The sequence below is a fragment of the Tetranychus urticae genome, chromosome 1 (genome assembly GCF_039701765.1).
Source record: "Tetranychus urticae isolate SD_2017Ah chromosome 1, NJAU_TeUrti_SD_1.0, whole genome shotgun sequence".
NCBI classification, from domain to species: Eukaryota; Metazoa; Arthropoda; class Arachnida; order Trombidiformes; family Tetranychidae; genus Tetranychus; species Tetranychus urticae.
This window is the reverse complement of record NC_142958.1, coordinates 9,683,806-9,696,718: the sequence shown is the minus strand read 5'-3', so window position 1 is coordinate 9,696,718 and position 12,913 is coordinate 9,683,806. Positions and strand designations below refer to the sequence as shown.

Genomic DNA, 12,913 nt, shown 5'->3' with positions numbered 1-12,913 from the left:
ATGAGCATGACATGGAGATAGAACCTTTTTAAAATTTCGAGACAAAATTGAAAGTCTACTTGTCTACTACTAACATCATCTATTGAGTAAATTAGACAATTTGCAATGCAACATTTTCTTGTAACACTTGTAAGTTAATCAAAATTTTTTTTAATTTGTGATGAAAAAAACAGGAATCTAACAATTTATTAAGGTGGGTGAGTTTACTGAATTTTGAGTTATGATTTTTTATCTTTCTATTTATCCTTCTACATTCTAGATCCTTTTGATTTTGTTGAAGATTTGGCTACTGCGGACATAGCTGAACCGGTACCACTCGCTGTAGATGCTGGAGCACGAGATTGTAGCTGTGACATTGCTGAACCAGCTTTTGAATCGATTCCGGACATATTTGATTTAGCTGTGGATTCAATGTTGGATACGTTGGAGACTCGAGAATTTTGAGAAATACCGGACACATTGGAGACACCTGAATTAATACCAGAAACATTTGAAGACATTCCAGAGACATTGGAAGAGACACCAGAAGCACGAGAGTCAACAGCTGAACCAATATTTGAGCCCATAGTTGATCCAGCCTTTGAACCGGCAACTGAACCCATTGTTGAGCCTATAGCAGAACCAGTTGTTGATGCTGATATGGCTGAACCAGTAACAGATGAAACTGCACTAGAAACCCCTGAAGTGCGGGAAAGAGTTGAATCCACCTTAGATCCAACAGTGGAGCCAACAGTTGACCCAACATTTGACCCAACATTTGATCCAACGGTTGAACCAACAACTGAATCAACATTTGATCCAATATTCGAGCCCATAGTTGATCCCACCTTGGAATCGGTTGCTGATTTTATACCAGATCCAGTTCCTGACTGAGCCGCACTTGCGATTGGACCAGATTCTAAATTTGATGGAGGGGGAGCTCCTGGCATTGCCGCAGCATCAGCAGGTGTTACAGCAGGTTTTCCTGATTCAGCATCAGTTTGAGGCGATTGAGGAGTTCCTGAGGGTTCTACAAGAAAATTAAATTTAAAGAAACAATTTACAAATGAAAAGGTTGCGACAAAGATCAAGCTATGGTTAGCAAAATTGTTAGTAAATTGTGCTCATACCATTTTTTGGACCTCCACAAGCACACATCATTATGAGAAAAGTTAAGCCCAACATAGTGATTAAACCTATTAGATACAGTTGATTATAAGCCATTAAACTAGTTTCCAGATCGAGGGTCATTTTAATATAATTTTAACCAATCCGTAATAGCCAGAAATTTTGGGTCTTTTGAGAAACAAGTGAATAATTAGAATGAATGTAATTACAATGAACAAAGGACAAATTTAAGGAACCAAATTGAATGTTTTAATTTAAATATAATAGAATTGAAAAAACAAAAGTAATCCCAGTAATTAGCAAGTACAACACTGAAATAATTTGTTAATCCTACAATACAATTTTCACACACTGTTTAACAATGAAGATAATCAATTGAATTTAGATCAGGATTCTAACCGTAATTATTCTTTAAGTTAATATAGCCGGCAATTAAAAATTGATTATAAAGGTTTACAGAATGTTAGTTTTTGTGCTTCTCTTTGGATATCTTATTGCATTGAGTCCGTCAATATGACAAACAATGATTATGCTTTACTGGTTGAATGGTGTGCATCAATCAATATGAAGTTCAATGAGCTTGAGAGAAATTTAATCAAATGGAAATCCAAATTAGCAACATTAACTTTGCAAAGTGACAACAATAAAACTTGGATTCATTTGAGTTTAAAAGATATTAAAGAGGAAACTAATGATGTTATTCGTTTGATGGGCTTAATTCAAACATCTTTGGCTGACAAAGATCCTCGATCTGATTATTACAAGTATGGCATCGATGAGCTTAAATATTTCACATATAATTGGGAATTTATTTTACGACCAGAGGTTGAAAAGATTTATAATCAACATGAGAAATTTATTATTCAGGATAAAAGTCAAAGTAGCGCTGAGGCTTTTACAGATAATACCAACGCTTTGAGGTAAATGAGTTTCAATGTAAGGGTTGTTGAGGAAACTCGGTAAATACCGAATTAAATTGCACTTTTTCAGCTTCTGATTATTTATGGATATCAGGGTAGAACAATTTTTATCCAATTTATCAATCAAAGTACAGAATTCCATTGATATTTTTCCCTTTTTACAGGCAACTGGGTGAGACTTTACAGGAAAATGAGAAGCTTATGCGCTTCATAAATGCACATATCTATGAGACTCGAGACTCGGTGATTAACATTAAGGAATTGAGTGATCAAAGTCTACATCATATTCAACAAGGAAGAATCAACATAGCTGGAGCTAAATTGGCACAAAGAGCCTCTAATGGTGCGACAGCAACTTCCATTGTATGCACGTCAATAGTTTTTATATCAATCTTGGTGATCCTCTTGAAGCTTTTTGGTGTAATCTAATTGAATATCAATTAGAGGCTTTTGGAAAGAGATGACTCATTATTAAAATTATACATAGGTTTATTATGAGGTTGTGGTTGATCCATCGCCATAGATCAACTTTTCATAATAATTTTTCCTCTGGTTGCTCAATTTGATTCGTCTGTCTTTTCCACATTGTTTACACTTGATATGGAGAAACTTTTTCACTATCTTGAATTTAACTGGATCATAACCATCTTTGTTGATGACTAAAGGTGAAAAACAACGTTTACAAGTCAATCGCTTGATTGGATCCCATCCAAAGGTTGGAATTTGATTTTTAAGACAAATCTCTCGCTTAGTGTAACCCAAAAAGGAGGCTAATTTAAGTTTATCCAAATTATCCTCTTTACTCAACTCTTGAGCCACCGTTTGTAAATAATTGACCCGGTTGTAAATATCCATTGTATTATCACAAATTATAAGACACTAATTTAAGTAAATCAAACATAATATAATAAATGGCAACAAAAAAGCATGCAGTTTGTAAACATTTAAAAAACCAGCTTTTTCAAATCATCAGTAGCTCCGTCTAACGGTCGAAAGTCCAAGTTTCACTAAATTCATTTTAATGCTTTATGAATTGTGAATTGTTATCCTTGATTTAAGGTGCTTATTATTTTGATTGTTTTCAATTTATCTATTGATTCAGTTAGTATTGTATTGTATTGTTGTTGGTTTGATTCAATTTCGAAGAGTCCTGGAGTTATCGTGTTTCTACGACTATTTCTTTACAGTAAGTAAATGCTTCTCTCAATGTGTATTTCATCACGATCATATGTTTATGATGTAATATGCTCTCTCCACTCACTCCAATCATTGTTACTTATTTTTAATTTATTTTTACTTGATTTTATCTCACTGTTAATAGCAAATCATCGATTTTTCGATTGTAATCGAAGACTAACTCATGCTGTCGTGTTTTCCGGCAAATTTTGAAGACCAATATGATCATCAAAACTGTTTTTAACAAGCTATTGACGCAAAATTTATTGCGGTCAAATTCTGGTCATATCAGATACTTGACTAGGCAATTTTCCAGACAGTCAAATTATCGATTTAAAAGTCAAAGAAACCTTATTGGAGAATTAGCACCTCGTTATTGGTATCTTTCTGTGCTTCTTCCAGCAAGCTATCTTTTTAAAGATAATTTTTCTAATCTATTCACAGGTATGTATTAAAGGATTGAAGTTTATTCATTGTTATTCTAATTTATTATTATTTTTTACTCATAGTACATGCATTAAGGTTTGATAAAGGATCAATTCAAGTCGACAGATTTTTCGATGCCTGCCAAACAGGAGATTTGGCAACGATAAAATCAATTGTTAACGAAACTTATAATTTTGATATAAATGTTCGCCATCCTCTTGGTTGGACTGCTCTGCATGTAGCTGCTGCCAATGGCAATTCCAAAGTTGTTAAATATTTAATTGAATTAGGAGCCAATGTTAATATTGAAGATTATTATACAATTCGAAGTGCAAATGATATCGGTAAAGTTCAAATACGAAGAAATGAATTTAATATGCTGTTGAAACCAGGTAAAAACTATGAGGGTTGTACGCCTCTTCATTACGCCGTTCTTATTGATGATCTGGAAACTGTTATGGTACTAACTGAAAACGGAGCTGATCCCTTCTATGTCAACAAATTGGGACACAAGCCTATCGACTATGTCGACCCTGATAACCACCTGATGGTTGAACATTTGACTAAATATGCTTCCAAGTACGAGGAATTAGTTAAGAAAAGGCAGATGGAGGAAAGGAGAAAGTTTCCTCTCGAAAAAAGACTAAAACAATTCATTGTTGGTAAGTTGACAATACATGCATACACAATTTATACGTTATAATATAATTCAATTCATTGCATTTCTTTTTTCTCTTCTTTTATTTTTCAGGTCAAGAAGCTGCTATAGCAATTGTTGCTTCAACCATCAGAAGAAAAGAGAATGGGTGGTTTGATGAAGATCATCCTTTAGTATTTTTATTCCTTGGATCATCCGGAATAGGAAAAACTGAATTAGCCAAACAAGTAGCCAAATATATTCATCAAAATAATCCTAAAGGATTCATTCGATTAGATATGTCCGAGTTTCAATCCAAAGCTGAAGTGTCTCGATTCATTGGCTCGCCTCCTGGTTATGTTGGTTATCAAGAGGGTGGACAACTAACTAAAGCATTGCAAGAATGTCCCAATGCTGTTGTATTGTTTGATGAAGTTGAAAAAGCACATCCCGATGTATTGACAATTATGCTTCAGCTTTTTGATGAGGTGATTAGAAAATTTCTAGCTCTGAAAATTTATCTTTTTATTAACTATTTCATCAATTTTTCTTGGCACAGGGTCGTCTGACTGATGGACAAGGCACAACTATTGAATGCAAGGATGCTATTTTTATCATGACTAGTAATCTGGCCAGTGATGAGATTGCTGAATATGGTCTTCAATTGAGGAAGGAAGCAAGAGCTTTAACAATGAAGCGATTAAATGTCGACTTAAAAGATGAACTATCGAATTCATCTAGTGATATAACAGTTTCAGAACATTTTAAAGAGAAAGTTGTCCGACCCATTCTTAAATGGCATTTTAAGCGAGACGAATTTCTGGGTCGAATAAATGAAATGGTTTACTTTCTTCCATTCTCTGAAACAGAACTTAATGAATTAGTCACAAAAGAATTAGAAGGCTGGTCCAAACGAGCACAAGAACGACATCAAATTAAGCTTTCATGGGATCGAGAAGTAATCCAAATATTAACTGCCGGTTATAACATTCACTATGGAGCCAGAAGTATTAAACATGAAATTGAACGTCAAGTAGTCAATCAATTAGCTGAAGCATATGAATCTGGAATAATTAGTAATGGATTCGGAGTTCATTTGAGTGTCGTTGAAGATAAACCCAAAGATGATTCAGAAAAACCAAAAGCACATCTCAAAATGAATATCATAAAACCAGGATCATTTAAAACTAGTTCAAACAATTAAATTATCTTAATTTCTGTAATATTCTTAATTTAACTAAAGAAAATAATAATTTTCTGTAAATTCGCTGTAAATTAAAATGTTTCATGTAAATTCTTAAGATAACTAATTTTTGTAACGTTAAGATTAACCAAATCTAAACAACAGTACGAATTATTAATCTTACTCTTAACTTCATCTCTATCTCTCGTTCTACTTTTACTTCATTTTAACTCTAACTCACAACTTCATTTTAATTCAACCATATTAGACAATCAAACAATTTGAATTGATAAAATTAATTCGTAAGCAAAATACAAGCTATTATGCTGTCTGAAATATCTCCATCAATGTCTTTTTCGTTAATTATTCCAAAGCCATGTGATAGACTTGTCTTTTCCAAATTTCTTTGCTGCCAAAACTGTTTTTCAAGAGCAAACCAATGCATATGTTAATATTTTAACCATTGTGAGGTGAAAGGTCAAATCTCCTGCATCTTTCTCCAACATCCTTCAAAACTCCATCCACCAAGGGCTCTTAATTAACATCCTGACTCAACTTCCACTGATCATGTTTCTCCTCTTCTATTATTTCACTCTTTTTCCATTCTCTTCATTTTCTGTTTTAATTTTGAACTGATCGCCATTGAAACAAACTGTAATAATGTATACTCTAAAACTTAGAACCCGAAGATCTTTTTCTTTTCGTTTATTTCGTTAATAAAGGTTTGTGTGGTCATGTGGGCCTCAAGAAAGTATTTTTAATTTCTATTTTAATTGTTTTTTGATTGTTTTATTCTGATTTTCTTCTCGCATCTCCTACATTTGTCTTCAATTATTGATATCTTATCAGACACTCAACTTACCGCAAAGACAGCATGTAAGTTTTCAATATCTCCTTCTGCCAGTTATTTTTAAACATTTTTGCGTTCTCCTCTTGTCTTATCATCTATATTTTCTGTGCCTTACAAATACAATTGTTTATCCATTTTGTGTGTTTGGTCAACAATTCCACATGGCCAATATAATGAATTATTCAATTTCGTCTGGATTAAAATAATAACCTTCCTTTTGGCTCGAAAAATTAATGTTAACTCAATAGGTAAGTCTAATTTAATGGTACTGTTTATGTTCAAATATTTTTGACTAACAATTAGATGAATTTACCATAACGCCTATCAAATGAGTAACATGTTATTTTTTAATGACACATCAAGATTGTTCCATAAATTAGAGTCGAAGTAAAGGGTGTTGCATGTTATTCTTGCCAATTATCTTATCCAAATGGATCTTAAACAACTGCTAAAGATGAAAATGTCCAATGGAATCTTAAACTTTACCATGTATTGGACATTTTCATCTTCAAGCAACTGATAATCTCCATTCGGATAGCACGCAACACTCTTTATATAATTGTTAAATCTGAATAATTCTGAAAATACTCGTTCATTAACTCAATTCTCTATGATAGCGAGCAATGAGTTTACTTTATTTTATAAGATTGATCATGTCAATAGATTTAAAGATGATTTTCTTTATTGATCTCTCATAAATGCAAGTCAATTTTTTACATTACAGTCTATTAAATTTTTATATTTCCATATGAAAGTCGAAAACAATTGAGATTATTCCAGAACAGTGAAATTATACAACAAAGATGAGCAAAGTAGCTACACTGTTAGTTACTTACTTGACACAGTAGTAAGTTGAGTGTTGATTCCAATGCAAAAAAACATATGAAGTCCGTAAAGATGAGCTTAAAACCATGAGTTTTGCTTCATTTCAGTTTGTAGATGTGATCACTTCGTGTACACGTACATCGAATTCAGTCATTGGAATTGTGTCTTTTATTTGTTCTCTAAAACAAAGGCCAGCGAGATGAGGAAGATTACCGAATTTAGCTTTGTATCTAGCAAAATAATAATCATAATATCCTGAACCATGTCCTAATCTAGAGCAATCAGGTCCAAAAGCTACTCCTGGAACAACCATAAAGTCAAGTCCGCCTGTATTTGGATAACATTATTTAATTAGAAACATTTATAAATTTATATTTTATAATTGAATATAAATAAGTCAACTGTTGGCGACTTCTGTGAGAACTTGTTTCTATTATTTAATTAGTGATAGATTTAACAATGGTAATGACATTGGTGGACCATTGTTGCACAAATGTAATCAACCCATGAAAATAAGTTGAAAAGCAATTCAGAGAAATCTCATGAGAAAACATATTCACTGTTCTTATGGGACAATTTTAGTCTTAACTTTGTACAAGCATCTAAAATCTTGTTGATTGTATAATTGTATTGCTATAAAGTTATACTTTTTACACTCTCGATTCTCATGAGCAAAATTAGTGGATCCAAAGTGTAATAACTTGCCACTCTTGGTTGATCCTTTGCCACTTGTTGGTTACAATTTAGCATAACTTTAATTGAGTTAAACACTAAAAAATGTAGTGACTGCCGCCAAAATAAAATGAATGTTTCGTTGAGACTTTGACAGTCATCTACTAATGCACTACACAAACGATCGCCATTGGTTGAAATGACTTTAGTTACGTACCAACATCCATTGCTTCTTTGTCAACAACCTCAGGTTGTCTCATTCCCCATTTGATTGTTGGTAGGTTATGTATTTCTTCCAATGAACTCATCTCAACCATATCCATGTGTTTGCTTTTCAATCTATCGGATAGAGAAAATAAAAGATCATTAATTGAATTGACACTAATAAATCAAGAAATGAGATAAAAGAAGTGGGTCAGAAATGATTACTAACATGATTCTTGGAATGAAGCATCTTTTTCCTTGCTTGAATATTTCTTCAATTATCTTGGCTGTTTTGATTTCATCCGCCATGTTAATAAACACAGAAACTCGTTGACTTTGTTTAAATTTTTCATTGTTCATTAGCTGAAATGATAGACAGATCAAGTGAGATTATTAAGAATCATTTAAAGTATATTTTCTCACCTTTCCAAAAATTTCATTCGATTGCTGTTCACGATTAGCTTCACTCATCGTAGACAAAATATTGGTCACTTCAGTCCTCATCAACTTTTTAGCGGCTTTGATGGTTTTATCTGCCATTTTATATTCAAATTTTACGTGTTGGTGGGAATTTGAAAATAACTAAAAAGACACAAGCAAAAAGATCCAATTAAGGGACATATTTAAGTATTTCACAAATTATAAGAGAACCATTTCAACGCAGAAGCATCTAATTAATCAGTACAGCAATTATCAATAATGAAGATTTTAGATTATGATAATCTTATACTAATTAATGAATTGTTTTCATTTCAGGTTTAAAACAACACTTTGATTAACCACTTCAGTTGAAAAGTGTTGTCAGTTGCATAAAGGAAATCTAATCTTTTTGGTCAGCCAATGAGATTGCTGCATTTAAAATGGTCTTCTTTATCCAGACGAGCAGTCATATTATTTGGACTATTAGCTGGCTTCTTTGTTTCTCTTTTTACTCCATATTTTAATAACTGTTTAACTGTTGAAACTACCACTGGATTTCAATTATCACGACTTCTGGTTAAATCAAGTAACTGGTTTGAGGAAATTATCAATTCTGATTTCAATCCAATTGTAAAATTGCCGTTAACCAATGGATCAGTTAAACCCAGTGAGCGACTGAAAGCCTACAACTCAAAAAGACCACGTTTTGTTTTAGATGAATTGGATGTTAACGATCAATTGTTGATTGTAGTGCTAACCAGTGACCAAACTTATTTTAATTTGGGCCAACTGCTGAATGAAACCCTCAGTTCATACGCTGATCGAATCTTATTTTTCAAAGAATCTATCTATTCTGACTCATCTGTGTCGTCATCATCTTCACAATCACCTTCTGCCTCTGTATCAACTCCATCTTCTTCATCCTCCTCGCCTGCCCCAGCACAATTACCACTATCATCGCCTGAATCATCATTTCCATTAGTCTCTCCATCACCCTCCTTAATTAATCTTTATCCTTCTCAAACTCCGGAGCCTGTGCTATCTCGCATCTTGAATTATCTTGATAAATCTTATGACTCTGGGAAAGTCAAGAGTTACTTGCGAGGCCATAACTTCATCTTTTTCATTAGTGATAATAGTTATGTGAAAGGAGACGCACTTCGCTCGATTGTTGATAATCTCTCAATAAGTGATCACATCTTCGCTCTGGGAGGCGATATTGGTGTTGATTTATTAGATGCTAATCAGTTCTCCAGTTGTTCATCTGCATTTACGGAAAAATCAAATTTATTCCATCACTTTTTATCTGGGTTATTAGTGAGTACTTCACTGATTGTCTCGTGTCGAGGTCAACTAGATTGTCTTAGATTAGCTTGCAATGATTCGTTAATAAAATCATATAGATTGTCACCTGATCACAGTGACAAACTTTTGCTCGACCCAAACCTATTCAGCTCCAGTTTAATAACATATCCTTTATTTACCACCAAAGTTTACGCCAATGTTCATCATTTTTATCTTCAATCATCACTCAACAATTACTTGAGACAGTTAAGTAAACTGGAGAGTAAAATCACTACCTATGTTGACAACCATAAGCATAAGACACATCACCAATGGACATCAACTTGGCCTTTAGGAATAATAAGTTCACATCGTCCAGTCGATCGATTTGATGTTGTCCGATGGACCTACATTGAAAATGGATTAGTTTACATGCCTGATGACTTTGAAGTCCTGAGAGAAGAAAATGAAGCTGAGAAAATTGATCGTGAAACAATTGAATATCTCACTGGACGCTGGTTAATTACTCAATATCCAGATATTAAATCTGTTGGTTCAATACAATTTACCAGTGTTTATAGAAGATTTGATGCGAATCGAGGGATGGATTATATTATGAATTTAAATATACTCTCAAATCAAGGACGCTTGACCAATTTCCCAATCAGGATCGAAGCAGTAAAACCTTTGGTACCCATGACAATAATTGACCAAATACCGTTTGCAACAGAGCAGAACAGGTACTTACCAACAATTTATTTTAATTTAAGCGAATCAAAGAAGGTTTAATTTCTCAACTGTAATTGTACTTAATGTGATTGTTAACCCTGATTAATCTCTCATCGATCCTTCTATTAATACTTTAATATTGTTTGGGTTACGCTTGGATAAATAGATGAGTGTGAGAGCCAATCTTGTCACAACCACAAACAATTTTGTTAAATATTCAAAGTCTAGTAATGATCATGTAGATTCTCATGATTGTTTTAATTGCTAATATACTTAGAAGACTTGAATTTTACTCGAAGAATCAATCTATCAACCGATTTATCAAGGGTAAGATTAGATGATATTTAGTATTATTATTGTATATCATAATTTTCAATTGTTTTAACTTATTTGCTATACTAATACATAATAGTTAAGGAGATTATAAAAGGATTTAAGGTTAAGAAGAAACCTGAACAAAAATGAAGACAAGTGAAAATTATCATGTTTTGTGTATTGGTTGATTAACATTTTTACCTGTTTTTTATGAGTATATTTATTGATATTTTTATTATAGTATGTAAAGACTTGTTAGTAATACAATAACAGTAATAATAGTGAACACGGATATAACTTCACGGACCGATGGGTGAGAGGAGAGGAGAGAGAAGGAGAGATGAAGACGATGATGATGTGGATGATGATGAGGATGATGATGAGGATGAAAAGGAAGAAAGGGAAAGAGATTAACGGATTCTCGTGAGAATAATACGAAAGATCAATAAATATTTTGACTGCCGTTAGCTGGTTCAAGTTTGTTAGGCAGAGATAGTTCTTTATTTGTTCAATCAATATTTGCCATTATGAATTTAGATGACTTATCCTCACTTAATTGAAAATTATTCAAGGAATATCATCCAATTTTCCTTCAATATATTTCGGACAAACAATTATGATAAATTATTTTGCAATGAAATTATGATTAAGTCCTTATTAATAATTGCTTTCTTCTATTATTGCCTTTCAGAATTACTTTGGTTGTTCCTGTTCGTTCAGATGGAGAAGTTTCTGATATAATCTCTCTAATGAATCAATATGTTAACCTGTGTAACGAAAAACAATGGCAGTCCCGAAATTTGGCCTTAATCATAGCTCTAATCACCCAAAATTCATCACCTCCTTCTGGATATGGACGAGTAATCTCTTTACAAAGCAAACTCTCTAGTCTTGAATGTAAATTGCTTTTATCAACCATTCCAAGAGAACCCAATGAGAGTTATTCAACCTCAACTGATTTAGGTTTATTGATGCTTCTCAAAGAAAGATTCACACAGATACTCATGGATTCAATTATTGTCCTGAGTACGAGTAATACTCTGATCAATTCTGATTATTTGGCGCGAATTCAATTGAACACCATTAAAGGTCATCAAATTTTCTTTCCAATTCCATTTCAAGAATATAATCTTCGCCCTAGTTCCTCTGGTTCATCATCAGAATACTCATGGAAGATCACTAAAGACAGTGGGTTCTTCAATTGGTTTGATTATCGACATGCTGCCTTTTACATGGAGGATCTTGAAAAAGCTTTAGAAACAGTTTTGGCTCCATCAGTTTTACCAAATTTAAGAACCAGAACCAATGAGATACTTTGTGACTACGATTTACTTGAAATGTTTCTTCAATTTAATTGCCAATCTTCAGTGCGAACAGGTCTCCATATATTACGGTCAATTGAACCTAAGCTTAAATTAAGCTACCGAAACGAGGATTGTGATCAAAAGGCTGACAAATTTACCCAACAATGGTGTAATATGACTCCTGTTTATTCATTTGGTAACAAAGCTCAAATGGCTAGTCTAATATTGAACTATAAAAAGATAAAGTTTACGAATTAAAACATAAAAGATCAAGAAGGACAATATCAGTTCGATTGACGCGATTCGCTATGATGCACAGGAATTCGTTCAATATCCAAATAATTATTTTCATGGAAATGCATATTTCCCAATTTTATTTGCATTCAGTTCAAATGTTAATCGCGAGTGAATAATAATGTAATAGCAAAATTGTAATACGACTCTTGTTTATTCAAGGCTCAAATGGCTAATCTAATATTGAACTATAAAAAGATCAAATTCACGAATTAACAAAATGAACAATATCAGTTTGTTTGATACAAAATAACCATTGACAAATCCTTATTAAAATGCTCAAACAAGTGACTTTTATTGCAACTTTAATAAGACAAATCCATACAATTAAATTTACCATCGTTAAAGATCTTATGGAATGAACTTCTCATTAAAGTGTGAATTGATTATTATGATTATGATTATTAATAAGAGTGAAAAAATGATTATTTTGATTGGTGTGAAAGAAAAAATTATGCTTCATGTGAACATTATCAAAGTCTGGGAAGCGTAAATAGCCACGGGAATGAGATGAAGAGCAAGAAGAGAAGAGAAGAGAATAACAAAAGGACGGTCTAACCGAATCAT

At 32.9% G+C, this 12,913-nt stretch overlaps 4 protein-coding genes across 5 annotated transcripts; 2 read left to right on the top strand and 2 right to left on the bottom strand.

Annotated features, from left to right (window-relative positions):
* Window positions 1-134: 134 nt before the first annotated feature.
* LOC107370073 (uncharacterized) lies at window positions 135-1,732 on the bottom strand. Its single transcript, XM_015938055.3, has 2 exons — window positions 1,110-1,732; window positions 135-1,009 (listed from the first exon to the last, which is right to left on the bottom strand). The coding sequence occupies exons 1-2, from the start codon at window positions 1,228-1,230 to the stop codon at window positions 249-251; spliced, it is 882 nt and encodes a 293-aa protein (XP_015793541.1). The 5' UTR covers window positions 1,231-1,732; the 3' UTR covers window positions 135-248.
* A 1,299-nt stretch (window positions 1,733-3,031) lies between these two features.
* On the top strand, window positions 3,032-5,560 carry LOC107370070 (mitochondrial disaggregase). The gene is made up of 5 exons (XM_025162460.2): window positions 3,032-3,213; window positions 3,349-3,647; window positions 3,713-4,291; window positions 4,381-4,754; window positions 4,826-5,560. The coding sequence occupies exons 2-5, from the start codon at window positions 3,425-3,427 to the stop codon at window positions 5,468-5,470; spliced, it is 1,821 nt and encodes a 606-aa protein (XP_025018228.2). The 5' UTR covers window positions 3,032-3,213; window positions 3,349-3,424; the 3' UTR covers window positions 5,471-5,560.
* Window positions 5,561-5,707: 147 nt separating this feature from the next.
* On the top strand, window positions 5,708-12,709 carry Chpf (Chondroitin polymerizing factor). 2 transcript variants are annotated; one of them, XM_015938047.3, is made up of 3 exons: window positions 5,708-6,325; window positions 8,757-10,444; window positions 11,440-12,709. In XM_015938047.3, exons 2-3 carry the CDS (start codon window positions 8,841-8,843, stop codon window positions 12,308-12,310), a joined length of 2,475 nt encoding a protein of 824 aa, XP_015793533.2. In that variant the 5' UTR covers window positions 5,708-6,325; window positions 8,757-8,840; the 3' UTR covers window positions 12,311-12,709. The 2 variants fall into 2 exon arrangements, with proteins under 2 accessions (XP_015793533.2, XP_015793531.2); XM_015938045.3 differs by having other exon boundaries at window positions 5,708-6,547.
* On the bottom strand, window positions 6,964-8,585 carry Mthfs (methenyltetrahydrofolate synthetase). The gene is made up of 4 exons (XM_015938056.3): window positions 8,424-8,585; window positions 8,230-8,363; window positions 8,014-8,135; window positions 6,964-7,451 (listed from the first exon to the last, which is right to left on the bottom strand). The coding sequence occupies exons 1-4, from the start codon at window positions 8,538-8,540 to the stop codon at window positions 7,228-7,230; spliced, it is 597 nt and encodes a 198-aa protein (XP_015793542.2). The 5' UTR covers window positions 8,541-8,585; the 3' UTR covers window positions 6,964-7,227.
* Window positions 12,710-12,913: the final 204 nt, after the last annotated feature.

Bases quoted from the DNA above. Each gene is read 5' to 3' on its own strand.
- Mthfs (XM_015938056.3), bottom strand. From the start codon at position 8,540: ATGGCAGATAAAACCATCAAAGCCGCTAAAAAGTTGATGAGGACTGAA. The intron at 8,364-8,423 runs GTGAGAAAATAT...CTATCATTTCAG, and splicing joins CGAATGAAATTTTTGGAAAG to CTAATGAACAATGAAAAATT. The intron at 8,136-8,229 runs GTTAGTAATCAT...TCTATCCGATAG, and splicing joins TGCTTCATTCCAAGAATCAT to ATTGAAAAGCAAACACATGG.
- LOC107370070 (XM_025162460.2), top strand. From the start codon at position 3,425: ATGATCATCAAAACTGTTTTTAACAAGCTATTGACGCAAAATTTATTG. The intron at 3,648-3,712 runs GTATGTATTAAA...TTTTACTCATAG, and splicing joins TTTTTCTAATCTATTCACAG to TACATGCATTAAGGTTTGAT. The intron at 4,755-4,825 runs GTGATTAGAAAA...TTCTTGGCACAG, and splicing joins TGCTTCAGCTTTTTGATGAG to GGTCGTCTGACTGATGGACA.
- Chpf (XM_015938047.3), top strand. From the start codon at position 8,841: ATGAGATTGCTGCATTTAAAATGGTCTTCTTTATCCAGACGAGCAGTC. The intron at 10,445-11,439 runs GTACTTACCAAC...ATTGCCTTTCAG, and splicing joins TTTGCAACAGAGCAGAACAG to AATTACTTTGGTTGTTCCTG.
- LOC107370073 (XM_015938055.3), bottom strand. From the start codon at position 1,230: ATGACCCTCGATCTGGAAACTAGTTTAATGGCTTATAATCAACTGTAT. The intron at 1,010-1,109 runs GTATGAGCACAA...ATTTTCTTGTAG, and splicing joins TTGTGGAGGTCCAAAAAATG to AACCCTCAGGAACTCCTCAA.